At 36.0% G+C, this 27,150-nt stretch overlaps 3 protein-coding genes across 4 annotated transcripts; 2 read left to right on the top strand and 1 right to left on the bottom strand.

Annotated features, from left to right (window-relative positions):
- The first annotated feature begins 3,874 nt into the window (after window positions 1-3,874).
- On the top strand, window positions 3,875-9,550 carry LOC140807957 (uncharacterized). The gene is made up of 6 exons (XM_073164919.1): window positions 3,875-4,376; window positions 6,254-6,382; window positions 6,489-6,609; window positions 6,710-6,791; window positions 8,851-9,004; window positions 9,167-9,550. The coding sequence occupies exons 1-6, from the start codon at window positions 4,074-4,076 to the stop codon at window positions 9,314-9,316; spliced, it is 939 nt and encodes a 312-aa protein (XP_073021020.1). The 5' UTR covers window positions 3,875-4,073; the 3' UTR covers window positions 9,317-9,550.
- A 1,166-nt stretch (window positions 9,551-10,716) lies between these two features.
- LOC140807946 (UDP-glycosyltransferase 76F1-like) lies at window positions 10,717-13,925 on the top strand. Of its 2 annotated transcripts, XM_073164909.1 has the most exons (4): window positions 10,717-10,824; window positions 11,460-11,956; window positions 12,045-12,957; window positions 13,809-13,925. In XM_073164909.1, the coding sequence occupies exons 2-3, from the start codon at window positions 11,554-11,556 to the stop codon at window positions 12,947-12,949; spliced, it is 1,308 nt and encodes a 435-aa protein (XP_073021010.1). In that variant the 5' UTR covers window positions 10,717-10,824; window positions 11,460-11,553; the 3' UTR covers window positions 12,950-12,957; window positions 13,809-13,925. The 2 variants fall into 2 exon arrangements, with proteins under 2 accessions (XP_073021010.1, XP_073021009.1); XM_073164908.1 differs by lacking the exon at window positions 13,809-13,925 and having other exon boundaries at window positions 12,045-12,997.
- Window positions 13,926-20,570: 6,645 nt separating this feature from the next.
- Window positions 20,571-26,467, bottom strand: LOC140807041 (phosphoinositide phospholipase C 2-like). Its single transcript, XM_073163696.1, has 9 exons — window positions 25,954-26,467; window positions 24,723-24,919; window positions 23,913-24,048; window positions 23,595-23,837; window positions 23,286-23,509; window positions 22,650-22,767; window positions 21,630-21,782; window positions 21,435-21,521; window positions 20,571-21,038 (listed from the first exon to the last, which is right to left on the bottom strand). Exons 1-9 carry the CDS (start codon window positions 26,269-26,271, stop codon window positions 20,745-20,747), a joined length of 1,770 nt encoding a protein of 589 aa, XP_073019797.1. The 5' UTR covers window positions 26,272-26,467; the 3' UTR covers window positions 20,571-20,744.
- Between the last annotated feature and the right edge of the window lie 683 nt (window positions 26,468-27,150).

The following is a 27,150-nucleotide window of genomic DNA, read 5'->3' as shown; positions in this document are numbered from 1 at the left end:
TTTAATCTGTGTTGTTTACTGGTAACACAGTGCTCACAAAAGGGTAGTGACACTTTTGTAAGTCCCGGCAGCAGCTTCCGTTCTGAGAGAATTTTCAACCCCCGTTCTGACATATGCCCGAGCTTTCTATGCCATAACACTGTTAATTCTTCTCCTGAACCAATTGATGCAACAGCTAGTTCTGCCTCTTTGTGTGTTTCTCCCAAAAGTACATACAGATTTGCAGCAACCTTTTCCGCCTTCATAACCACAAGCGCGCCCTTCACAATTTTCATGATCCTGTTCTCGATCCGAGTTTTGCACCCGATGTCATCCAATTGTCCCAAGGACAAAAGATTTTTCGTCAGTCCTTTCACATGTCGTACCTCCTGTATGGTGCGAATGGTGCCATCAAACATTTTAATTTTGATAGTACCGATCCCAGCGATTTCCAAGGCATGATCATTTCCCATTAATACAGATCCTCCTGAGATTGGTTCATAATGATCAAACCATTCTCTCCGAGACGTCATGTGCCACGTCGCTCATGAATCCATAATCCATGTGTCACAAAATTTGTGTCTGCCTTCTGCAACAGTTGCCGCTTCGCTGAATAATATTTCACCACTTCCTGAAGTACTGGCCACATTTCCTTGAGAACTTTTATCGATACTCGTACACTCTTTCTTGAAGTGCCCTTTACCGCCACATTTAAAGCAGTAAATATTTTTCTTCTTACTTCTCGAATTTGATCTACCTCGTCTTTGGCTCCCACTGGAGTCACGGTCCATGAATCTTCCTCTTATCATCGGCAAAGCCTCTGCCTGCTTCGAAGTTACCAACCTGTCTTCCTTATTCTTGCGCCGGCTTTCTTCTCCGAGAATCGCAGTTAAGACATCGTCGAATCTTAGAAAGCCCATCAGAATATTGTTGGTAATGTTGATGATAAGTTGATCGTATGAATCTGGTAGACTTTGAAGTAGAAGCTCCGCACGTTCATTTTCCCCTATTTTATGCCCCATGGAAGTGAGTTGGGCAAATAGAGTATTTAGTGTGTTGATATGGTCGGTCATCGATGAGGATTCCGCTATCCGAAGAGTATAAAGCCTTCTCTTTAGGAAAATCATGTTGTGTAGCGACTTGACCTCGTACATCTTTGTCAGAGTATCCCAGATAATTTTTGCTGTTTTTATCTCAGAGATACTTGACAAAACTTCGTCAGCTATAGCCAAGTGTAAATTGGCAACAGCGTTGTCATTCATCTCATTCCACTTTCCATCATCCGCAATCTCCACCGGTCTATCTCCAACAGCCGCCAAGCAATTCTCCTTTCTTAAAACTGCTTGTATCTTTATTTTCCACAGCATAAAATTGCTTCCGTTGAACTTTGCTATCTCGTACCTTCCCGCCATTATGTCTACAACAATTTTAGTAGACCGGACAAAATAATCCCGCCTTAAATAAAAAATCTCAAAAAATCTTTTCTGATGTGGAAGATCAGTCTAGGCTGCAACCACAGAGCATACTCAGAATTTTAAGAAATTTTAAACCAAGGCTCTGATACCACTTGTTGGTCCCACGTGCGGAATTTGAGATAATAAAACCCGAAAATAAAGAATAAAATGGACACCGAGATTTACGTGGAAAACCCCTAAAAATTATTAGGGTAAAAACCACGGGCAAGATGAAAAGAATTTCCACTATAATATTTTGTGGTGTACAACTCACTCACTGTGTTTCCAAAGAGAACACACTCTCTTAATACAGGAGAACAAACACCTCACAAATATTATAGAACTAATAGGAGAGAAGAGAGAAAACTCAAGATATTGCTTGAGAATGGGATGCACCAACTGATGAAGGAATGCATCTATTTATAGATGCAATTCCTCATCTGAACGTAACCTTCCGTTTCAAAATTTGTTTTCGCCCATTCATTCATTTAAAATGTGCGCAACTTTCTTTGACTGTCCAATTTGCATTTAATGCATTCAATTGCCGACAATCAGGTCGCAGATTACCATGAAATTCAAGGATATTAATGAGAATCCCGACCTTCCATCCGTTGATTGTCATCACGCCTTGGTTCATGTCATCATATGTATAATTTATATTCTTACAATACACCATATTGATATGTGGAATGTCACATGAACACTTTCGTTGTCCATAAAAAAAGACATGGTACTCATACAAAAAAATATCAAAATTGCATAAGAAACAACTAAAATCACTAAAAATTAAAAGATATATAACTAACTCAACTTTGACAACGTGAAGGCAAAAAGTTAGGTGAGATGGTCTCACGGATCGTATTATGTGATACTGATATCTTATTTGAGTCATCCATGAAAAATATTATTTTTTATGCTAAGAGTATTACTTTTTATTGTGAATATCGATAGTGTAGATCTGTCTCATAGATAAAGATTCGTAAGATCATCTCACAAAAAACCTACACTAACGTGAATAACCAAAATTGTATAAAAACAAATATAATTGACCAAAACTACAACATTTCCTTATGATATAAATAAGTGTACGTTATTATTTTGAAAAAAAAAAATGAAAAGCATAACTTGTCCAATACTTCAAGAAGAGAACAAATTCATAAGTTAAGTTTTTATGTCATCTATCTACTTTTCACTTTAATTTGATTGTTGAAAAAGTCGAACTTGGAATCTCATTCCAAAATGGAGATTTAATGACCGATTATCTATAACTCATCGACCTTTAATTAATGAAAAGCGAATCTAACAATTTTTTCATCACTAATTGCTTCAAATTGTTGTATAAACTCAATATATTTAAAATTAAGTGTAAAATTTTATATTCATGAAAATGCGAAAATGGATGTGTATGAATTCAGATTCAAAATCATTATTATGTAATTATATTATCCTTGAAAATAAATTGAATAAAAGTATCTAATACTACGTACGTTCGATTATATTTTTTTAATATTAAATATTAAACTTTATATATTTAAACATAGGCAAAAACTAGTATGAGATTGTCTTATGGGTCGAATTTTGTGAGACATATCTCTTATTTGGGTCTTCCATAAAAAAATATTACTTTTTATGTTAAGATTATTATTTTTTTATTGTGAATATCAATAGGGTTGACCCATCTCACAAATAAAGATTCGTGAGACCGTATCACAAGAGACCAACTTTTAAACATAAAAAAAAAAACTAAACCAAATATCCATATATTTTAAAGCTCAGTAGAAAAATAAAAGGAAAATTTAATTTAGGGGTGTTCATTGATCGATTCGGTTCGGTTTTCGGTTTTTTATTTCAGTTTTTTCGGTTTTCGATTTTAAAAATATATAATCTGATATCCGAACTATTTTTTTTGGGTTCGGTTCGGTTTTCTACAAAAACGGTCTGGTTATTTCGGTCGATTAATTCGATTTTGGTATAATTATTTAAATTAAAAATATAAATATATTGTAAAATATAATATGTTAAATTTCTATATATTTTCTTAGTAAAATATTTAAATATAAGGTCTAAATTAATTGAACAAACAACAATCAATTAAAAATTATTCAAAATAACTTTCTATTCACTGAATATCATATCAACATATATAATATAAATAAAAATATTAAATAAATATTAATTTAATAAAATTTTGATGTTTTCGGTTTTGACATATATAATCCGAAACCAAATCAAATAAATTTTAATTTTAACATTTATATCCGAATTACAAAATTCGACTTTCGATTCGGTTTAGCGTTCGATTATTTCGATTTAGATTTTCGATTTTTTCGATTTTTTCGATTTATCCGAAATTTGAACACCCATAGTTTATTTTAACGAAAAAAGTAATAAATCCAAATTGACTTCTCTTCTTCTAGATTGTAGCTGACTCACTCTTCTCCATCCCGACTCTCGTTTTCACGCGTGAAGTTCACTCTCCCAAGTCAGTCGTCTTCATTTCTATATAGCCATGGCCGCCAGCTTGGACACTCCTCCGTCGTTTCATAACAAGCAACCGCCGCCACTCCAAGACCTACAAACGGCGGGTGTGGTTTGTACGGACTCGTATTGCGGATAGTGAAGCCACTGTTCTGACATTTGATGATGGCGGAGCTGGCGGCGTCTGAAGCATACGCTCCTCGGACGATACATGCGTGGAGGACGCTGCTAAACTGGCTAACGTTCTTTTTCCAGATTTTCGGTCAGATCCTCCGAGGTACGCCGTCGTTTGATCAGGTCCTCTCTCGTGTTGGCCTGGGTCATGGATCCTTTGTCTCCTCTACGCCTCACGAGACGCCGCGGTTTAAGCCTCTGCCGGTTGTTGAACTCACGGAAGAGACGCCACCTTCTGCTGCCGTTCCTGTTCTCAGTGGGATGGTCGCTTCACCTATGGAGAAGCTAATGGTAACTTTTTTCTCAATGTTTGCAATTTTGAACTCTATCGGACGAATATATGGAGAAAGTTTGTTGCTTGTAATGTTTTAATGGCTGAGGAGTTCACTAAGTTGATGGGTTAATTATAACATTAGGATATATTAAGCTCACGAAAAATTGGGTAAATTTTGGTATACTTTGTTGTACTTCATAAGCATGAAGAAGATGGCGATCCATAAATCACAAAGAGACTTATTTTTGCTATTAAATAATAAGTTACAACAGCTATGTTTCGGTATTAATTGTTGGTTTGCTTTTCTCTTGAGCGAATAATGAATGCTCACACCTTTATTTGTCGTGAAATTGGGGCTCGTTGTGGTTTAATGTGTTGTCCTTCGGGTTGTTGATCATCTTGATCTTTTCTTTGATGGATATGTATGAGATCAAACTGATAAGATTACACTTTTAGATTGTAGAGACTGACAAAACGTAGATGTATTGACGTTGGTGTGAAAAAATTGATCCTATTGTTCAATGCTATCTTTGTGTAATGTGCTATCCATCGGTGTCCCAGAACAGAAGATACGGTGCAGTCGTCATAGTCAATGCTGATAAAAAAACTTGTTTGAAATATAAATGAGCAAGCAGAAAGCACGATTTAACTTGGGATTTCTCAAAAAAAAAAAATTCAAAAAATGTATTAAGTGCCATGCTTAGGTTTGGAAGAAATTGAGCAGTAAATCGTTCTGTCTTGAGCCATTGAGCTGCCGAGTCCTGATTATTTTAGAGGGAATACATAATACGAGAGGAACAATTATTGAAATAGCAATTTAAGCTCAAAAAATAACTTTTTCCCAGAAGAAAGTTCTCTTATGAGTTATGATGCATTGGTGTCTTATGAGACAAGACACAATTGAACTTAAGTCCAATCCAACATCCATCTCGCAAGTGTCGTCTCCTTACAATATTCCTAAGACTCGGTTAGCCATTTTCTCCTGACCCCTTGTTTGAAACATTCAATATATATTTCAGGCAAATTAATAAGTTGCTAACTTGGTAATTACAAGCATAAGACAACAGTAACTGATATCTAGAACAATTAAAACTTATATCTTACAATTTTGGGAAAATAAGCTGAACACATCGAATAAAGTGAACTAAAACGGAGCAATACATACAGTATTAGTAGTTGTGGCTTATGAACTCATTAGTCATCTTACATTGATTGATCATCAATACTAGTTCAGGCTATACTGCTGAGAGAGTGTAGTAACAAATACTTACTCCTTCGCCACATCATATTTATGTGATTATTTTACCTTGCTGCTAACGTGTTCTATGGACTGAATTGACCTCGCCATCCCAGGTCTTAACCAGGATGTTGTACTATTTGTCTCGTATTCATACTGGATACCACTGCATTCATTCGATTGAAAATTATAAATAATAGAATTAGTACTCAAATTTGACTTCCAAATAATTGCAAGGTTCTTTTATAGTTATAATGGCTGTCACAGTGGCAGAATGTAATTTCTTAGAAGAGTTTTTAATAAGATTGTGACTAAATATACCACATTTAAAAATTTCATATACTTTTGATTTATCTTTACTGTGGCAAATGAGATTTTCTCTGTTTATAGGCGTATCTGGTTATTTATGTCCATGCAATTTACCAAGAATTATAACTTATCCTCCTGAAATGTGATGGATATTTTATTTGTCGTTATGTGTTCAATTATAATTACATATATACTAATGCTTTTAATATTTTAATGCTCAATGGTTTTAAATATCATTTCTTTATGTTACGGTCTATCCTTGTTGATTGGCAGTACGTCATTGTGCTCTCTAAAGTGTTTGGGCGTGATTGGCTCACTTTAATAATCATACCTATTTACTGAACATAGGTTGTTCTTGATTTGGACGAGACTTTAGTATGTGCATATGAGACATCAAGTTTACCTGCTATGCTTCGTAGTCAAGCTACAGAAGCTGGTTTAAAATGGTTTGAGCTCGAATGCATCTCTTCTGACAAGGTGAGTTATGTTTCTGTTAAACATCGATATTAAAGCAGAAGTATCCTGTAGGTCTTATCTTGTAACTTTTCCTTTTAATTTAATTTTTTTTACTGTGTTCTTCTAGGAATATGAAGGCAAACCAAAGATCAACCATGTTACAGTTTTTGAACGTCCTGGGCTGAAGGAATTTCTAAACCGACTTAGTGAATTCTCCACACTTGTGTTATTTACTGCTGGACTAGAAGGTTTGAAGTTACGCTAGATGCCATACTATTGTTGGTTTTCAACTAAATATTTCCATGTCTTATCGAAAATTTATTAAATTGCTGTTTCTGTATTCTGCAGGCTATGCCAGACCTCTTGTTGATAGAATAGATGTTGAAAATCGGATCAGTCATAGACTTTATCGACCTTCAACAATTAGTACGTAAGTTAGCTGCTGTTCCTTTGGTACTTCTTAGAATATCTGTTACTGTCTTTTTTTATACTTGTCAAAAGCTCACTGGTCATGCTGCTTTGATGTGTATGAAGTTTTTCTTATTTCCTTTACCTTTTCACGTGAGAAAGATTGGTTGGTACCGCTTAATAATGGACCATTTAAAAGAGAAATTTGTGCAAACGACTGCGTAAGTGTGTGTACGTGTGAGAAGAAGGATCGAACAATCAATTTATGATAGTGAAACTGACTTCTTGGCACATACCTGATGTATGTGATGCTTAAGTAGATATGGGAACAATAAGATGTTTAAAAAATATGGGAGAGACGAGGGCATGCCTTTAAAGATAAAATCAGATTTTTGTGTGGGATTGAACATTGTACTTGTCTTTGGACCACCTTTTTGATATAGTATACTTGCTTCTGAATTTCGTTTGCCCTACTTTTAAATTGTGAGAAGAAAAATCGTTGTTCTTTATCAGGTGCGAGGGTAATAAATTATAGAGAAAAAAAGATTACAGATTTTGTAACCAATTCAGCTAACTTTGAAATTATCTACGGCACAACTTCAAAATGGTAAACTCTTTACTGCTTCCTACCTTTTTTACGGTACTGTTGCCAACACAACTCTTAAATGGCAACTGTCTGTGGTTATTCTCCCTTTATAGCTAACACCGATCTTCCCCTCATCACAAACCAATGAGCCTTTGAATATTTAAGGACCCCAACTTCTATCTTCCAAGAGAAACCATACGAATCGAGCCTTCCCAGAGACACCAAATTCCTCTTCAAATCTGCATTTCAAAGATGTTCTTTCCCGTTAACTTTTCAATATCAAATTTCGTGAAGCCATTATCAGCCGAATTTCCCTGATGTAACCTGGCTCTTGATGCTAAATTTTTATTGAAACAACGCAAGAGAAAAAATCTTGACCCATGCTCCCCCGAGCTCTTGCACTCTCAGGTTCACGAGCTTTAGTCGCTCTCTCACGCAATCTCACAACTCGCTCCCAAGCTCTAGCACTCTCGTCGCATGCATCTCTTTACGCCTTTATGCTATTAGGTATTTGTATATCAACAATTGAGATAAAATGAATGATATCTATACTGCAACACAACTGACCCCGACCCAACTAGTACACTCGACTCCTAATCCTACTAGGACTAGGACTCTTAGGTTAGGTTTCCGCAGTTATCCATGTTACAACATATTACATCTTGATCTGTTCGTGTGTTTTTTTGTTCCAACAAAATCTAAGTCAGCTGTTAACATGTACCATGAATCAATAAATATGACTTTTATCCATTGTCTCCTACATGAAAAGATTTTGATTTCCAATTACGGTGTTCCTGTTGCCTACATCAGCTGATTATACTGCATGTTAGATTACTTAAAATCTAGAAGAAGCAGCTCCATGTTCCTAGTTAGTTCTCCAAGTAATGTGATATATAAGTTACAAGTCTAATAAATGAGCAATGGAAAGAATGAAGTTGAGAGTTGGGAAGTTGATTAACATCCTATCTATGCTTTTACCTTGATCTATTATCAAAACCCGGCCCTGCCCGCTTATTTGGCGGGTTGGAAAAACATCAACCCAACAAAACCCACTTTGAGTTGCCGGTTAGGGGGCAACCCGCAAAAAAATTAAAACAAACTAAAAAAAAATTGTTTAGCAATCCTTTCCTAAAATTTAATATTAATATTTTTAATAAAAATTCTCAGAGTAAATAAAATATTTATATGACTCAAATTGAGTATACTTGAGCTACCAATTAATGCATTAAGCAATATTATTAAAAAAAACACTCAATACATATATATCTTTTTTTAATTAAATATGATTGAAAGTTTTGCCAAATCTTAAAAAAAGCTTTGATATGAAAGTTTAGTTACATGATATGTTTATCTTGTCGCCTGATTTCGAATTGTTCATCTATTGCTACAAATTCATCAATTTAGTCATCTTTGTGAACATTTGCTACCATTTGAATATCCATGATTTTCATATATGTTTGTACCGAATGTATAAACACAGTTTGAACCATCACAGGGAATATCGTGATCATGTAAAGGATCTATCTTGCTTATCAAAGGATTTATGTCGAATTGTTATTGTTGACAACAACCCATTTAGTTTCTTGCTGCAACCGTCAAATGGAATTCCTTGCAGACCATTTTCTGCGGGACAACCACTAGATCAGCAGGTATCCCATCTTGTCTTGGTAAAAATTTTGTTCTTCCCTTCATTAGCCAGCCCCAAACTCCAGATCATTTATCCAACTATGGTTGTATATGTGGATACCGTTTATGCAAAGTTTCTTGTCTCGATATCACACGTAACTTCTGTATAATTGTATACTGATCAGCTTTTGGAAGTTATCCTCCCATTGCTCAAGCACCTTTCTCTTCAGAAGGATGTACGGCCCGTGCTCTATGAAAAGTTCCACATGCCCGAATGGTTTCAAAAGCATGGAATCCCAGCTTCAGGATGGAGAAATATAGGATATAGTCCTTGACGCTGCTCGTCTGTAGACACTGTAAACATATGGCTGCATAGATAATTATTCTTTTCACAAGGCGATGTCGGTTTTGATGTTAGGCTAGTGCCACTGTTTTGTATAGCATCTTTACGTGCATAGTATCGGTCATCGTGTTAGATTCTTGTTTCATGTTAATAGATCCTTACCTCCTCAGATTGGATGCACCTGCATCTTCTACTGATGCGGCATAATTATTTCAGTTGCTCGAAATTCTGTCGGCATCGCCTCCTTGTCTTGTTTGAGTTCTTTTGTGCATTGTATTGTCAGATTAGGTGTTCAGCAAGCTAATTTATTTGGTTTGATATGATTAATGATAATAATAATAAATATTGATAAAACTATGGTCAAATAATTATTGTATGTTTTGGTTTTAGAAATAGTCATCCCTTTCATATTAAAATAATAGGACATTGCTTATAAAAAAAAAACACAAATTACTTATCCTACATCAATTAAATTAAAATTTACAATATTATATTTATATAATTTTTTAAATATATTCATTAATTGTTGAAAAATGACAATATCAAATTTAATCAATCAAATCAAAAATATTATTTATTCATTAATATTTCACATACAACTTAAATATTTTAATAATAACAATACATTTATACAATCTCATTGGTCCAAATAGGTTCGAGCTAGGCTCAAACCGATCGAATATTACATTTCAAGTTTGAGCTGGACTTATAAAAATATCGAGTTACTCAAAAGTAATGCTTGAAAAGCTCGAAAATATTTATAAGACAATAAAAGTCGAATCAAATTTTGACATAGCTGCTAACAAATAGTTTGACTCAAAGTTTTATATATCTAAATGTTATTAGCAAAATGAACCGATAATCATTGCTATTATGCCAATAACAAGCTCAAAAAAGCCATTTGGACTCAAATATAAATGGGTATTTAACCTGTGTTTTTTTTTTTAAATAACTTCGATACCCACAAATTTATTTTGAGATCTTTTATTTTCCTATAAAAGATGATATATAAACTAGTGGTGTTTACATCTTTTGTGTGCTTGTATAGTTGTTTCTTGTAGACAATATTTTATGGACTTTTGTGTGCTTGTATATAGTTGTGTTTTTCTTTTGCAATTTTCGGACCTTTTAAAATGAAGTGTCACGATTGTAATATCCGACACCACATCAGCAATGCTCAATGTAATGTAGGAGTGTACGTAAACGAATCGAGTATACTAGATTAATATTTGATTCGTATTTGAAATTATTGAATTCGAACTTAATTCGAACATGTTCAAATTTTTTTCGAATTCAATTGGAGCTGAAATTATTTAATGAATATTTTGCTATTTTTTAATGTTTTGTCAATATGATATAATTGTAATGTTGAATAATTACTTTTCCTTTACCTGGACTTCTCCATCTTTTTGGAAATTTTTTGGCAGTATCTTACTTTTCCTTTACTTGGACTTGTCCAAAAAGCATAGAGCTATCTTCTTCACTCAAGGATAGCGTAGCGTATCCATGGATAAGGCCATCTCCAACCCTGCACCAAAATGGTGTTTTTACACCATTTTGGTGCAGGGTTATCTGCTCCAACCAGTAGTGTTTCTTGACGCCAAAATAGAGTAGTGCTACAGTGTTGCACCAAATTTGGTGCAACACTGTAGCAATAGCGTTGGGTTTTTTCTTTTTTTTTTTAAAAAATTTTTGTAATTGTTTTTTATTTTAATTTTACTTAAACTTTAAATATTATATAATTAGTTTTATAATCTAATTTAATTCTACAAATGTATTATTTCAAACAATTAATTTTAAAAAAGTGATTTTAAAAAACTTGGATATTTTAATTTAATACATAATTCATAAAGATAATATTATTATGTTAATAAATAATTTGTGATAAATTAGTTTTAGTATTTAAAATAGTATAAAATATGCCAAGAATATCTTAATTATACAGTTATAATTAAATTAATTAATATTTTGTGAAATAAATTATTTGTTGTTAATAAAATAATAGAGAATATTTCGAGAATATTCTTTTAATGTAGAGTTTAGAGTTGATGGGTTGGAGATGAATTTTATATTTGGTGTAAGAATTACACTATTTTAAAGTTAGTGTGACACTAAGATAGCGTAATGGGTTAGAGATGGCCTAATAATCCCAGCAAAGCCATCTCACAGCATGCAAGAACACGCAGAGTAATCCTCTTCCCCTTCCCATTTCAAGGCCACATAAGCCCGATGATTCAGCTCGCCAACATTCTCCGCTCCAAAAGCTTCACGATCTCCATCCTACACACTCAATTCAACTCTCCGGATCCATCCAGGTACCCCCAATTCACGTTTCACCTCATCCCCGACGGATTACCGGAAGATCAAGCATCCAAAGGTGACCTTGCTGGCCTCATTGATCGCCTCAACACCAACTGTGTCGGGCCCACTCGCGAGTGCTTGGGGAAGTTGTTATCAACCCATGATGATGTTGCGTGTATGGTTACGGATGCGATGATGTATTCCTCGCAATCTGTTGCGGAGGATCTTGGCATACCCAGGATTGTGCTCAGGACAAGTAGTGTTTGCTCTTTTTTAGCCTTTGCTTCTGTTCCTGTTCTTCGAGAAAAAGGGTACTTCTCTGATATGCTGGGTATGTTTTAATTTCTTGGGGCTAATTTATTAACTGTGTTTGAAGACTATGAAATTTGTCTGAAAAAGATTGACCCTTTCTTGATTAGATTCGAGGAGAGAGGATCCAGTGCTTGAGCTACCACCACTTAGAGTAAAAGACATTCCGGGTATTCAAACACGGAACCTGATCGAGCTGAAGATCATACGTAACATGGTAGAAGGAACAAAGACTGCATCTGGGCTCATTTTCAATACCTTCCAGGATCTGGAAGAGCCGAATCTCGCCAATCTTAAGGAGCACTTTCGCATACCAACGTTTTTAATCGGGCCGTTTCACAAATTCTTTTCGGCGGCCTCGAGCAGTTTGTTGACACAAGATAGAAGCTCTATTTCCTGGCTGGATACCCAGAAACCGAGTTCTGTTATTTATGTCAGCTTCGGGAGTGCTGCGAAAATGAATGAAAATGATGTAGGAGAAGTGGCTTGGGGTCTGGCACATAGTATGCAGCCATTCTTGTGGGTGGTCAGGCCTGGATCAGTCCAAGGCTCGGCATGGCTGGAATCATTTCCGAATGAATTCTTGGAGGTTGTGGGTAAAAGGGGATGTATTGTCAAATGGGCACCTCAGCAAGAGGTGTTGTCTCATCCTGCCGTTGGTGGATTTTGGACTCACAGCGGATGGAACTCTGTTCTTGAGAGTATTTGTGAAGGTGTTCCGATGATATGCTCGTCTTTATTCGCAGATCAGCCGGTGAATTCTCGATACGTAAGTGACGTATGGCAACTTGGGATCAAACTGGAATACGGGTTGAAAAGAGAGGAGATCGAATCAGCAATCAGAAAGATAATGCTTGATAGACAAGGCCAAGAAATAAGAGAGAGAGCTTTGCATATGAAGGAGAAAATAGATGTTTCCTTAAAAACCGATGGTTTTTCAAGCCAATCACTAAATGCTTTATCTGATCTCATCTCCTCATTTAAATCTTCTGGTGTTTCTGTTGGTTCAGAATGATTTTAGGTGTGTTTCAAGACCTTTACGGTACTTCAAAGTTTACTGTTTTGTGATTGTGTTCATTATTTTGTGAAATTAGGACAAATGGTCTGCAAATTGTGAGGAAATTAGCACTATCTGCAGTTCCTCAACAGGGAACTCAAAAGCCCCATCGATATTCCACACAAAATTCCATTACACGGATCTAACCGACTTATACCCTCGATTCACCTTCCACAGCTTTTCACATTCGTTTCAATTAAATTACTGATATAAGGTGCCAAGATATATCCATCTTCAGAAAGTCTCATTGGAAAATCTCCAATGAGACGGTTTTATAAATATATATTTTTGAGATGAGTTTATCGGTTCATATATGCACCAAAAATTAATACTTTTTACACAGAAAATAATATTTTTTATAGATCGAGTCGAGTTAGAGATTTGACTCACACTATTTGTTATATATCTACGTTGACTGGATTAAGTCCTTGAATGTTGTATATATGGACTTGGACAATAATCTTCCCTTGAGTCAGTTTTTGGAGTTAAATTAGGTCCAAGTCTCAATCTTAACATGATATCAGATATATGTTTCGATCTTGGTCAAGCCTTACTATTATGTGTCGGACTGCATTATGAGTCACCCGATAATATTTTGTAAACTTCACGCTCCAGTTGTTTATTTTTAGACTAGAGGAGGTGCGTTAGATGTCATTTATCGGCTGGATTAAGAATTTCAGAGTTGTATATATGACTTTGAACAATCTTCCTTGATAAATGCAATTTTTGCAATTAATTTGTCATAGAAATTATCAAGAATTATGCTAGTTGTCGAACAAAATTATGTGTTTCTTACGTTTTAACGTTATTTACAGAGACATGGGTATTACATGCATTCAAGGGCAAAAATACGATATGAAATGGATAAAATGATCAGAGCTAACATGAGAAAAAGCATCGCGCAGACAACCCAAAGCATGCACCCGCGCGCGAGAAGGCCATTTGGTACAAAGAACAGATGATGGCGCGTAACCGCAGGGCTCGCCCAGACCATGAACAGATGCCAGAGTAGAACATCCCGAGCGCCTGCACGTTTACGGCGCACCCACACGCCCAAGACGAATCAACACTTCGAAACTATGTTTTTGAATTATTGAGTTGTAGGAATTATTTTCTCTTCGTTTATATATGGTTGCATGTTACTAATCTTTTTAATTTATTATTCATAAATTGATTGAACAAATAATTCATATCCATCAATCTGAAGTGACGACTGAAACTAAGATCGTAGGAAATGCATAGTTGAGTGTATACATTGTTCGGAAGATTTATAACCTCATTGAAATCTTGGTAAAAACATCGATTAAATATATTGTTTGGTACTAAATTTTGAATAAGAATATTAAAAACAATAATAAATAATACACTTCTATTTATTACTTGGGAAAGAGAATAGAGAGATTTAATGTTCTTGGTTAATAAAGGAGTTGGTATGGTTATCAATAATAATTTAACATAATGGAGACCAAGTAAAACTGTATCTCAAAATTCATTCTCTATCGATTCTTCTAAATAAAGTTATCTTATTTTAATTATGGTACTTAATATAAGCTTTAAATATATATTGTTTGTGTGAATGATATACATGCTTAAACACTTGTTAAAACATGACACTGTATATTTGAGGTAAGCAAAAGTCATAACACTCCCCCTTGAACAAACTTTTGGGATTGAGTTAGGTCTAACTCTCAATCTTAACATAATGGCAAAAACTTGTGTAAGATGATCTCACGGGTCGTATTTATTGAGACGAATCTTTTATTTGGGTCACCCATGAAAAAATATTACTTTTTTATGCTAAGAGTATTACTTTTTGTTGTGAATATCTATAGAGTTGACTCATCTCACAGATAAAGATTCGTTAGACCGTCTCACAAGATACTTACTCTACCATAATTGACTAATGAGATCGTCTCATATAAACTTTTGTGATCCATCGTATTCTTTCGAAAATGTCATATATTTCCGTTATTATGTCTCAAACATACCCTCATATAATATATTATATTATTAAATTGCTTAATGGCAAATAAAAATTATTATGTGGCTTCATTGTGCCAATTCAACCATCTTAGTCAGCATTTGATGAGTGACATGGCAAAGATAACAACTTCAGTGCTGAGAGATCAAGAAAGTAATTGGAGTGGATGACTTCTGTTGTAACCGTATGGATAACTGTAAAAGGAGTTATGCCCATATAAATAGAAGCAAGAAGCTCAGAAGATACAGTTCAATTCTTTGAGAAAAGATTCACGCAGTCAGCCTGAAGCAAAAGGAAGCACACCAGGAGGATTCAAGAACGTGTATTCGGATAAAAGAGAGAGTGCATGTTGATAGTGAATTCTGTAGGAGTGCTTGTTGTGTTCATTGTAATTGAAACTCATTTTTGCAGAATCAATACAGATAAGCTCCTCCCGTGGATGTAGGTCGATTAATGACCGAACCACGTAAATCTTGTCTTGAGTCTTATTTTTCTTATCTTGCTTATTGTGTGGTGAATGAGATTGGATATAGCTTAAATTCTTGAAATTGTGATTGTTCCGCATTGATCAACAGAGATTCAGAGAGCATTGTTTCTTTACAAGTGGTATCAGAGCCATGTTCAAGGCTGTACAAGTAAAAGCAATGGGTACAAAGATTGAGATTGAACGTTTTGATGGAAGGGGAGACTTTGGCTTATGGCGAAGAAGAATGTACGCCATTCTTGTTCAACAGAAAGTAGCGAAAGCACTGCAGGGTGAAAAGAATCTCTCTGATACTCTTGACCCTGATAAGAAAGATGAAATTCTTGAATTGGCGTTCAGCACCCTCACTTTGAATCTAGACGATAAAGTCCTTCGGGAAGTATCCTCGGAAAAGACAGCTGCTGGCATATGGAACAAGCTAGAATCCTTGTATATGAAAAAATCACTTCAAGATAGAATGTACCTAAAAGGAAAGCTATTCGGTTTTAAGATGACAGAGATGAAATCAATATCTGAAAATCTTGATGAGTTTAACAAGCTCATATTAGATCTACAAAACATTGGTACAGACGTAGAAGATGAAGATAAGGCCATTATCATTCTTAATGCCCTCCCAAAATCCTACTCAGTATTCTCCGACACCATGAAGTATGCAAGGGAGTCCCTGTCATTCGAAGACATGCAAAAGGCCCTAAAGGCAAAATAATCCCAAACTCATAATGAAAAGGAGTACAAAGAAGTTGGAGATGGATTGTACTCCCGTGGGAGAACTGACAAAAGGGATTTTCGATCAAAACACCGAAGTAGATCAAAATCCAAGTCAAAACATTTCAAGTGCTTCCTCTGTCATAAACCTAGTCATTACAGAAGGAATTGTCCAGAACTCAAAAGAAATGGTGAAAAACAACGAGATCAAGGTGAGGCAGAGGTAACTCTTGAAGGATATGAAAGTGGGGATGTCCTATGCACATCAGATCACAAAAGGGAAAATTGTTGGATACTAGACTAGTGGATGCTCCTTTCATATGAGTCTTAACAAGGATTTGTTTGACTCTCTATATGAGTCCAATGGGGGACAAGTCATTCTTGGTAACCATAAAACATGCAAAGTTAGTGGTATTGGGACCATCAGACTAAGGTTGAGAGATGGTACTGAAAAAATTCTGGAAGAAGTACGCTATGTACCAGAACTTAAAAGGAATCTCATTTCTCTTGGCACCCTGGATAAACAAGGATATACATTCAAAGCTGCTCAAGGAATACTAAGTGTCTCCAGAGGGTCTCTAACCTTCATGAAGGGGAAGCAACAAAATGGCTTGTACATTCTAGATGGAAGCACCATTGTCGGATCTGCTGCTTCAGTAGAAAAAGACCAAGACAATGTAATGCTATGGCATTTGAGACTTGGCCATGTCAGTGAGAAAGGCTTAATAGAATTACATAAGCAAGGATTGATAGGAAACAAATATCTTAATCCATTAGCATTTTGTGAAGACTGTGTAAAAGGAAAATCCACTAGAGTGAAGTTCACCAAAGGGTTACATACGTCAAAAGCTCCCTTGCAATATGTTCACTCTGATCTTTGGGGACCTTCACGCGTTATCTCAAATGGTGGGGCTAGATATTTCCTATCTATAATTGATGACTTCTCTCGAAGGGTATGGGTCTACACTTTAAAGAATAAGAGTGAAGCTTTAGACAAGTTCAAAACTTGGTTGACCCTCACTGAAAATCAATCTGAGCAGAAACTTAAGAAGCTAAGAACAGACAATGGGCTGGAGTTTTGCTCAAATGAGTTCTTTGAATTCTGTAAAATGAAGGGTATCTCAAGGCACTTAACAATCCCTGGCACACCACTACAAAATGGCACAGCAGAAAGGATGAACAGAACACTGCTTGAAAGAGTGAGATGTATCATGTCCTACTCCGGGATGCCCAAGACCTTCTGGGCTGAAGCAGTAGCTACTGCATGCTACTTAATTAATAGGAGTCCATCAATACCTTTGGGTTTTAAAACTCCCATGGAATTGTGGACAGGGTCATCTCCTAATCTAGATGAACTAAAAGTGTTTGGATGTGCTGCCTACGCACATATAAAGCAAGGAAAACTAGACTCAAGAGCTATCAAGTGTGTGTTCTTTGGCTATCCTGAACGAGTAAAGGGGTATAGATTATGGTGTATAGAACCTGGAACTCAAAAACTGCTTCTTAGCAGGGATGTGACTTTCCAGGAGGATATGTATCCTTTCAAGAGTAAACCATTGAGTATTTCAACTCCAGAGATAAGTACCAGCAGTGATGATACTCAAATTAAGGTGGAGCTTCCTAAACCACTACTGGAAAAGGAGGAAATCATGTCTGATTCCACAGAAGGTACAACTTTTCAGAACTCAAACCTGTATGATTATCAATTAGCAAGGGACAGAGAACGTAGGACCATTAAACCACCACAGAAATATGGCCAAGCAGACTTAGTCTCTTATGCGTTTACTGTGGCCTCTCAACTGGATGATGATGAACCTCAAAGTGTGGAAGAAGCTATGAACTCACAAGAGAAACACTCATGGCATATGGCAATGAAAGATGAAGTTGATTCTCTAATAAAAAACAAAACCTGGGAACTGGTTCCCAAGCCACAAAATCAGAGAATTGTTGGCTCAAAATGGATCTTCAAGAAAAAGGAAGGCATACCTGGGGTTGAGAAGCCTAGGTACAAGGCTAGGTTAGTGGCAAAAGGATACTCGCAAATTGAAGGAATAGATTACCAAGAAATCTTTTCACCTGTTGTTAAACACAGGTCAATAAGAGTTGTGCTTGCCATAGTAGCAACTGAAGATCTTGAACTAGAACAGCTGGATGTTAAGACAGCTTTCCTGTATGGAAATCTTGAAGAACTGATTTATATGGAGCAACCACAAAAGTTCGAAGTTAAGACAGAAACACCACTTGTATGTCTTCTAAGAAAGTCCATCTATGGCCTAAAGCAAGCCCCTAGGCAATGGTATAAGAGATTCAATGAGTTCATGTTGAATCACAACTTTGTAAGGAATAAGCATGACTTGTGTGTCTACCATAAGACACTTCATTGTGGAAGACAAATGCATCTCTTACTCTATGTCGATGACATGTTGATTGCATGTCACAACCTTGCTGAAATACGAAAACTGAAACATGAACTCAACGAACAATTTGAAATGAAAGACTTAGGGGCTGCCAAAAAGATACTAGGAATGGAAATAGTTAGAAACAGGACAAAGAGAGTTTTATGGCTCACTTAAACAGGATACCTAAGCAAAGTGCTTCAAAGGTTTGATATGAGTGACTGTAAAGCAGTGCAGGGACCACTTGCAAATCACTTTAAGCTGTCAACAAGCCAATCACCAAAGTCTGAACAGGACAAAGCCAATATGCAGAAGGTTCCTTATGCAAGTGCAGTGGGATGTTTAATGTATGCTATGGTCTGCACAAGGCCAGATCTTGCTTATGCAGTTAGCTTAGCAAGTAGGTTCATGGCCAACCCGGGAAAAGAGCATTGGCAAGCAATTAAGTGGATCCTCAGATATCTTAGGGGAACTCTTGAGCTTGGATTAATGTTCAGTCACACTGGTGAAGTATTGGACGTTGTAACTGGATATGTTGACTCAGACTTTGCTGGAAGTATAGACACAAGAAGATCCTTAACATGATATATCTTTACAGTGTATGGAACATCAGTAAGTTGGAAAGCTATGTTGCAACATGTGGTAGCTCTATCAACAACAGAAGCTGAGTTTATGGCTGTCACAGAAGCTGTAAAGGAAGCGTTATGGTTGAAAGGATTCATGGAAGATTTGGGATATGCTCAAAAGACAATAAATGTTCACTGTGATAGTCAAAGTGCTGTACATTTATCTAAACATCAAGTCTTCCATGAAAGATCAAAACACATAGATGTACGTTTGCATTTTGTAAGGGATGTAATTGAAACAGGCTCTGTGTCAATAAAGAAGATAAGTACAAATGACAACCCGGCAGATATGTGTACGAAGGTTATTTCTAACTCAAAGTTTCAGCACTGCTTAGAGTTGATAAATGTTTCAAGTGACATAAAGACGTAGAAAGGGGAACCTGGAGGAGCTAATCAGTTTAAGCTGGTTGATTGTCAAGGTGGAGAGTTGTGGCTTCATTGTGCCAATTCAACCATCTTAGTGAGCATTTGATGAGTGACATGGCAAAGATAACAACTTCAGTGCTGAGGGATCAAGAAAGTAATTGGAGTGGATGACTTCTGTTGTAACCGTATGGATAACTGTAAAAGGAGTTATGCCCATATAAATAGAAGCAAGAAGCTCAGAAGAGACAGTTCAATTCTTTGAGAAAAGATTCACGCAGTCAACCTGAAGCAAAAGGAAGCACACCAGGAGGATTCAAGAACGTGTATTCGGATAAAAGAGAGAGTGTATGTTGAGAGTGAATTCTGTAGGAGTGCTTGTTGTGTTCATTGTAATTGAAACTCATTTTTGCATAATCAATACAGATAAGCTCCTCCCGTGGATGTAGGTCGATTAATGACCGAACCACGTAAATCTTGTCTTGAGTCTTATTTTTCTTATCTTGCTTATTGTGTGGTGAATCACATTGGATATAGCTTAAATTCTTGAAAGTGTGATTGTTCCGCATTGATCAACAGAGATTCAGAGAGCTTTGTTTCTTTACAATTAAAAAATATTTTTTAATTAGAAACTTGTACCCCTTGGCATTTGGTATATGCTAATAAGTTTTAGTTACATCAGAGATGATCATTTGAATTTGGATAATTGGATAAGATTTAGATGACTCAGATTTGTGTGTCGATAAATTTACAATCATAGATTTTTTTTTTCTCGAATGCTAGATAAAATAAGGGTGAATTTGATATTAAATAAATAGTCAGACCATGACACCGAAAATTGTTAATATAATAGTCTCAAGTTTAATAAGACAGTACAGGAGAGACATGAGTCAATTGCGGAATTGTATTTATCCATTGATGCTGAGATCTCATCGATATTGATTGAAAGTCTTTTGATCAAACAAGTGAACAATTGGCTTGTCGGAGGCGTAATCAAATTTCGGCACAAGATGAAAAACAATAGTAAAAGAAAGACCGCCACAAACCATTGACATCTAAGACACATTTCATATATCCTAGTATGCCATTCATCACACAGCTCAACAAAAAACAACGAAATAAAGTTGCATTTATCTACATCTTTTCGGGTTTATCTCAAACACAGGCAAGATCAAGTTTAGAAAAAATAAGTTCCGGATCAAACAAACTCAAATCGCATGAGAAGCTTGACAGATTTATACTTATCCCCCTTTTGTGAGTGTAGTGGAACTGCTCGGATTCCTTTTCTGAGCTCCGACACCGGTAAACATGTTTGGCCTCCAAAGTCATCCTTTCCAGACATGTCATCCTCGTGGACTTCGATCCGAAGTAGAGCTAGTTCAGGTACTGTTAATGGGAACTCGAACACCTCATCCCAAGTTGGGATCCAATTATCTTCAAGACTCCTTGTTTTCTTCATAACAACATCACCGGGCACTCCAGCAATTCCCACCTGAGTTTTAGATAAATACTAGCAACTTAGTTACCTACGATGATTTATCAAACTGAATTTCCTAAGCTAGAACTCCATTCACAACTATTCAGTCCCTTGGCAAAAATGTACCTTCTTTTGCAAGCTTTGGACTTAATCATGGCGGCTAATGAAGTAAAATTTCGGAAATAATATCAACTTTAAATGCTAAATCTTTAACTGCTCAAATCTAACTAAACACGGTACAGAGAAAAATCCACGAAGGTGGTACAATGTGATATTCAAGTTAAGAGGTAAACGACAGAACAGCCACATTGACGACAATTGAGGATAATAACAAAAGTTTGAGAGCCAAAACCAAACATATAATCAACAAGTAGACAACAAATCAAAGTAAGGTTCGTAGTAGCAACTTACCCTTGCATAGAAATCCGGAGGTGAATAAGTATCAAAATGTGTATGATGGAAGTCGTAATACCATCCCTCACCCATAAAGACTGTCACCTGTTCAGCAGAAAGCACATACATAAGAATAAAAAAATTACACAGATTCAGCAGATATAGGGAAATCCCAAGGTTGAGAACATGAAAACATCAAATGTTTCAACTTACCCTCAAAGTAACTTTGATAGGTAATGTTGCTTTAGGATTGAAGACTTCTCCGTTCGTACCGGCCTTTAACAAAAACTCGGGTTTTTTAACATATCCACAGCCACCGTTGGCCCTGAACATGCCATGCATCAACCAAAGTGATCTTCCGTAACCCTGTTGCAAGATCATAAAACTGGCTTATTTGCCCCGGACTATTCTAATACACCAGGCTGTGAAGCCTAAAATGCTATGTTAGAACCAAAAATTTTGACTACGAACCAGAAATCACTAATGCGATGCTTTGGGTTTGAGACGTGACACATAAACATTCAACTGAAGTTAAATAGCTTTTGGTCTTGATTATTTAGCCAGTGTAAAAATGAGGTTAAATTAGTGTTAAATGTGTATATATTTTCTTTTCCATCTGCAACATTAAGGATGTGTTTGCAACCTCTAACAAAATTATTATTAGATTTTCCTTTATAAACTCCCTTAATGTTTTGTAAATTTACAAAGAAAAATCTAATAATCATTTTTGTTTTGTGATTGGGAAGACTATCTAAATCAGGGATGCTAAAGGAAAATAAAATAAGATCTTTCTTCTTCAGAATCCCCCCTAATATAATAGTTCTAATCTTCAAATTCATATATAAAAAAAAGTTAAAAAAAAAAAAAAGACAACTACCGACTATATAGATTTAATATAAGTGCATGCGTAATTCAGATTTAATATAAGTGCATGCATAATTCTTTTACTGGCATTGCAATTATTCTTTTTCTTCCCGGGAATTTGATGACCTACTGATAGGGGAGTCAGTGACTGAAGCCACAGTTAAGAACAGCCGTAACTATAACAGCTTATTGATAATGCTAGAAACACTCCCTCGACTAAAAGCTTCCTCGTTTTGCCGGAGGACCTCTTCAAAAGTAGTTTTAATGTGCTTATACAGGAAATAATTTAGTGAGATGATTCCGTGTTTGCGGTAAAAAAACAGTTCGATTTACAAATTCTATATGGTTAACTTCCTCAGATGCACTAACCTGCATGTTGAATGCAACCATTTGAGCTCCATGCATCCATCCAACAAGGGGATTGTAATTGGATGAGTCAAAGCGTATTCCCTTCGGATATACTCTCAACAAGTTTCTTCCTGTAAATCTGAAGTAAAAAAGTATGAGAATGTTAAGGATTAGAAAATGCAGAGTCCCAAGAACTACAAGAAATTCACAGACGAAAACATTAACAACCATAAAACAGAACGAACACCTTGCAACAATTTGAGGGCATAAAATAGCTGTGGTGGGTAATTGCAACAGCGAAATCATTCCATCCATCTTTCTCAAATTTGCAAGAAATTGCAGCCCTTTACTAACATTTTTCTTAGTGTTAATAGAGTGATAACCATCCAAAGTGATTTTTTTTGCATGAATCTATCGTATGCCAGTCTCAATCCTCGTGTATGCGTCATTATTTCAGTTTATCTTCTGTGCGAAACTAAGAAGTGTATTCCATAACCTTACTCCACCATACATCCTATCGGTCGGTCAACATATTATTTGAATTCTTAGAAAAAGCAATAACTAAATTTCAAAACCAAACTGAAGAGTATACAGTGTTAGGTTCATTCATCAAACAGGAAAAAAAGAAAACTGATGCATTAGCATGTGATAAACTACCTCACAATATCCTGTCCATAATTTATAACAGCCTTTTCCAGCTCTTGTTCACTCAGGCTGAGACGCCTGACTTTATCAGGATCCACCCTAAGCCATTCATTCATTCCTCCTTTCCCCTTTCCAGCTTGAATAGCAATCAAACGCCTATATTCTGGTGCTGCATTTTGCTGCAACTTAGGGTCCTCTTCATCGCTTTCATCATTGTTTCCGTTTAAATCATCCTCCTAAAGTAGAGATTAAGAAAAACTAGGAACTTTAGATTATTAGGTAAATGAGTCAGTGCTAAGGGAGAGTAGTTAAAAAATACACCTCGTCATCATCAAGATTGGCTTTAAAACTGTTGACTTCATTTCCCCAAGCTTCTTCTTTAGTTGAATCCTTTTCCTTCTGTGATGCACTCTCCTTTACTTTAACATCCTTGGCCTGTAAGTATTCTTTGGGTGGCTTGGTTGATATAATTACCCTTCTCTTCAGAGATTCTGGGGTGGGAAACTCTTTCAAGCATTCAGAACCAGGAGAAAACAGCATGTCTCCAAATGTTTCAGTTATCATCTGGATTCAGTCATGAGATAATCAATATGAAGAAATGGAAGTGCCTAACCACATTTCTAAACTCCATAGGCATACCTCTGCCACTTTAGCCTGGAGATCTGGAGTAAGATGATCTTCAAGTGTTATCACAACAGGATATTCAGATGCAATAAAAGCATGTTCTTTGATTGATCTCAAACATTTTATAAGTTCAACAGGAGTGGTCAGAGTCCTACAAGTAAGCAAAGAAAGAAGAAAAACACTAAAAAGAGAATAAACAGAAATAATGATTCGTTCAGATTACCAAACACACAAACAGTACTGACTTCCAGCATGCAGGACATCCACAGACTTTCTTCCTAGACATATATGTGCTTGCTGCCATATATTTGGATGACAGCGAAACACGAAAATAAGATAGTCATTTGAAGAATTTGAATCAATATTCTTATAAATCCATTTTAATAATAAATTTATTATGTTTGTTTCAGGAAATATAAGCTGTCAACAGAATATAGTACTATTCAATTACTCCATCTTTATGCATATTTTCCATTATGTATATGCATTACCAGTTTATATTTACCTACCTTCCTTGGGCTAACTGGCTTGGCCGTAGCCTATGTTACATGCAAGTAGAGGTGTGCAATCCATATGTAAACGAAACCATCATAAAACTTAGATTTATTTTTCATTTTATACAAAAAAAAATCTCATATGATTCATGCTGGCATAAATGATACACTTGTTTTCTTAATCATGTATGATATCATGAATTCCAGTACTAGCATGTTCTATCATCATATGTTACAGAAAATGTTAAGAGCTAGAAAATCATAGGGAATTATACTAAAAATGAGTACAGTTCAAGTCAATAAAAAATTTGAAAAACTTTGAAAAGCATACCTCCCATGCAGAACGTCAACATTGTCTTTCGTGGAATTCGGCCATATATCTAGTTCAACAACACGTACACCTTTATTCAGTGCGCTTATGATAGGGACATCACTACAATCACTACTTAGCTGATTCCCTGTTAAATAAGAATTGTGGCCAGTGTATATGAAATAATGCGAGATCGGAGCATCCATATCATGGTGGACCTGTAAAGGTAGAATCATAAGTTACGAGGTTAATGCAAGAAAATGATTGGTCGAATAATTTAAAATAAAAAATAAATAAACAAGAGATGCAAGCTGCTAGCAGCTAAAATTTGAGCAGAAACATCGAAAAAACAGGTCTCAAGCAATATTAATGAACAGAGTAAGCTAGGAATGACAGTGCTATCTGACTCCTTATGTTGTAGTTTTGCTAAATGTGGTTATTCATGTGGTCTCAAAACAATTTCGTTCCTATTGCTGAAACTGGCAAATACAATTTAGCTATAGCATTTTGTAAAAATGGTGTATTAATAAATCCCATTATACATTCGACCCACCAACTTGCCGTAAACTTTGTTTCTTCGTATTAAATTTTGCCAAAACACTTGATTCTATCCGAACGTTGCTCCACAATAATGTTTGTAGAGAGTGCTTCCATCTCGATAAAGAGGTCGGCGAACATCATCATTCAAATAAAACTATACTCAACTTTTTTATAATAGTATTATTAGAATAATCCAGACGTAGTCCAATTGTGGGGAAATTTTTCAAATTTTCAAATGTGAGTTCATTAACAATCAAGATTCGCCTCCTGAATCCATTGCATCCGCCCCTCCCCCACCCCTGCTTACGCGAAATTCCCGTCCCTCAGAATGACCGTTCAGTGACAAGAAGAAAAGTCTCAGAAACACTAGCTGGTCTAAACCAACCTAGTCAACAAAGAACTAAACTCCGTAAAATATGGACAAAATTCTAGGATTTGGATTTTTCCAGGTTCATATCACTAATCATAGTTTTTCGTGATCTTTGTTTGCTGACATTTTATTAAACTTCCAAGCATCAAAACCATGCATCACACACTAAGCTGTCACGGTCTTATCTCTATTTGCAAGCAAAGAGTCCAAGTCTCCTCGATTCACTTAATCGGAGCTAAAAAAAATCTAATCAACAGAAAAATCAACGACAAAAACCTCAAATCAGACCCAAATCACAGGCACGATCCACTGCTGCACCAGTCAAATTGATCAAGAAATTACCCCGAGCTTGGGATCAAGCGGCGGATTCACATCCCCGATCAAGTACTTAAAGAACCCCTCAAGATTCAGCCCCCGGCGATGAAATATGTTGATGTGCTTCAGCTCCTTGAGGCTGTCCATTATCGCCTGAGCATCCTCCAGCGTAGCATTCTCCTCCCTCTGCACCTCCACCAGGAACCGCCGCAGCTGCTCCAGACCCATCACGCCGTTCTCCGAGTACTCATTGAAAATCTCCTTAATGTCCGCCGGCGCCTCAGACGCCGCCAGTTGGAACCTCCGCCGGAAGCAGAAACACACGGTGTACGTCTGTTTCGACATCTGGGGAGTATGAAGCTGGATCAAATCGAAGTAAGATGGATCAAAGCAGCAACAGTTACAGATTTCCTCCTCTTCGATCCTGCTGGTTAGAGAGAAGGCAAGAAGCCATTATTGCAGTAGCATGTGGTGAAAATTTTACAATGGTGCATTCAAGAACTGAGAGAGTTGAATTTCAAGCATTGCTTTTGTTAAAAATGCATACTTTCCTATTTGTAAGATGCAAATAGAGTAAATTATAAATAATTTAATTTAATTAAGACATCGACATCTTTAAAACAATATTAAAAACAAAAATGAAATAAATATGATTATTATTATTAAGACAAAAACTTGTGTGAGACGGTCTCACGGATCGTATTTTGTGAGACTGATATCTTATCTGGGTCATTCATGAAAAAGTATTATTTTTTAGAATAGGTCTTTTGTGAGACGGTCTCACGAATCATTATCTGTGAGACGGATCAACCCTACTGATATTCACAATAAAAAGTAATATTTTTAACATAAAAAGTAATATTTTTTCATGGATGATCGAAATAATAGATCTGTCTCACGAAATACGACTCATGAGACTGTCTCACACAAGTTTTTGTCTACTTTTTATTGTGAATATCGATAGAGTTAACTCGTCTCATAGATAAAGATTCGTGAAATCATCTTACTGACCAAAACGTAAATTCACTGAATTTAATTGTTTGTATTAAATATTTTTTGTAACGTTTAACAAATTTTTAAAATTAATTTCCTCTATGTGGGACCCGATGCGTTTTGGACACGGTTTGGATTTAATTGTAGTACGTGTTTGGCTCTGAATTCATAAATGGGATCCCCAGTCAAATCAATGAATCCGACGAGGCCAAGTTTCTGATCTTAACCGTC

The sequence above is a fragment of the Primulina eburnea genome, chromosome 12, assembly GCF_022965805.1.
Source record: "Primulina eburnea isolate SZY01 chromosome 12, ASM2296580v1, whole genome shotgun sequence".
NCBI classification, from domain to species: domain Eukaryota; kingdom Viridiplantae; phylum Streptophyta; class Magnoliopsida; order Lamiales; family Gesneriaceae; genus Primulina; species Primulina eburnea.
The sequence above is the reverse complement of the archived record's forward strand: the minus strand, read 5'-3'. Positions and strand labels throughout refer to the sequence as shown.

Bases quoted from the DNA above. Each gene is read 5' to 3' on its own strand.
- LOC140807957 (XM_073164919.1), top strand. From the start codon at position 4,074: ATGATGGCGGAGCTGGCGGCGTCTGAAGCATACGCTCCTCGGACGATA. The intron at 6,792-8,850 runs GTAAGTTAGCTG...GAACCATCACAG, and splicing joins CGACCTTCAACAATTAGTAC to GGAATATCGTGATCATGTAA. The intron at 9,005-9,166 runs GTATCCCATCTT...TATACTGATCAG, and splicing joins GACAACCACTAGATCAGCAG to CTTTTGGAAGTTATCCTCCC.
- LOC140807946 (XM_073164909.1), top strand. From the start codon at position 11,554: ATGATTCAGCTCGCCAACATTCTCCGCTCCAAAAGCTTCACGATCTCC. The intron at 11,957-12,044 runs GTATGTTTTAAT...TTTCTTGATTAG, and splicing joins GTACTTCTCTGATATGCTGG to ATTCGAGGAGAGAGGATCCA.
- LOC140807041 (XM_073163696.1), bottom strand. From the start codon at position 26,271: ATGTCGAAACAGACGTACACCGTGTGTTTCTGCTTCCGGCGGAGGTTC. The intron at 21,522-21,629 runs GTAAGTTGAAAC...TCTGCTGAACAG, and splicing joins CTATCAAAGTTACTTTGAGG to GTGACAGTCTTTATGGGTGA. The intron at 21,039-21,434 runs GTAAGTTGCTAC...TCTAAAACTCAG, and splicing joins CTCCGGATTTCTATGCAAGG to GTGGGAATTGCTGGAGTGCC.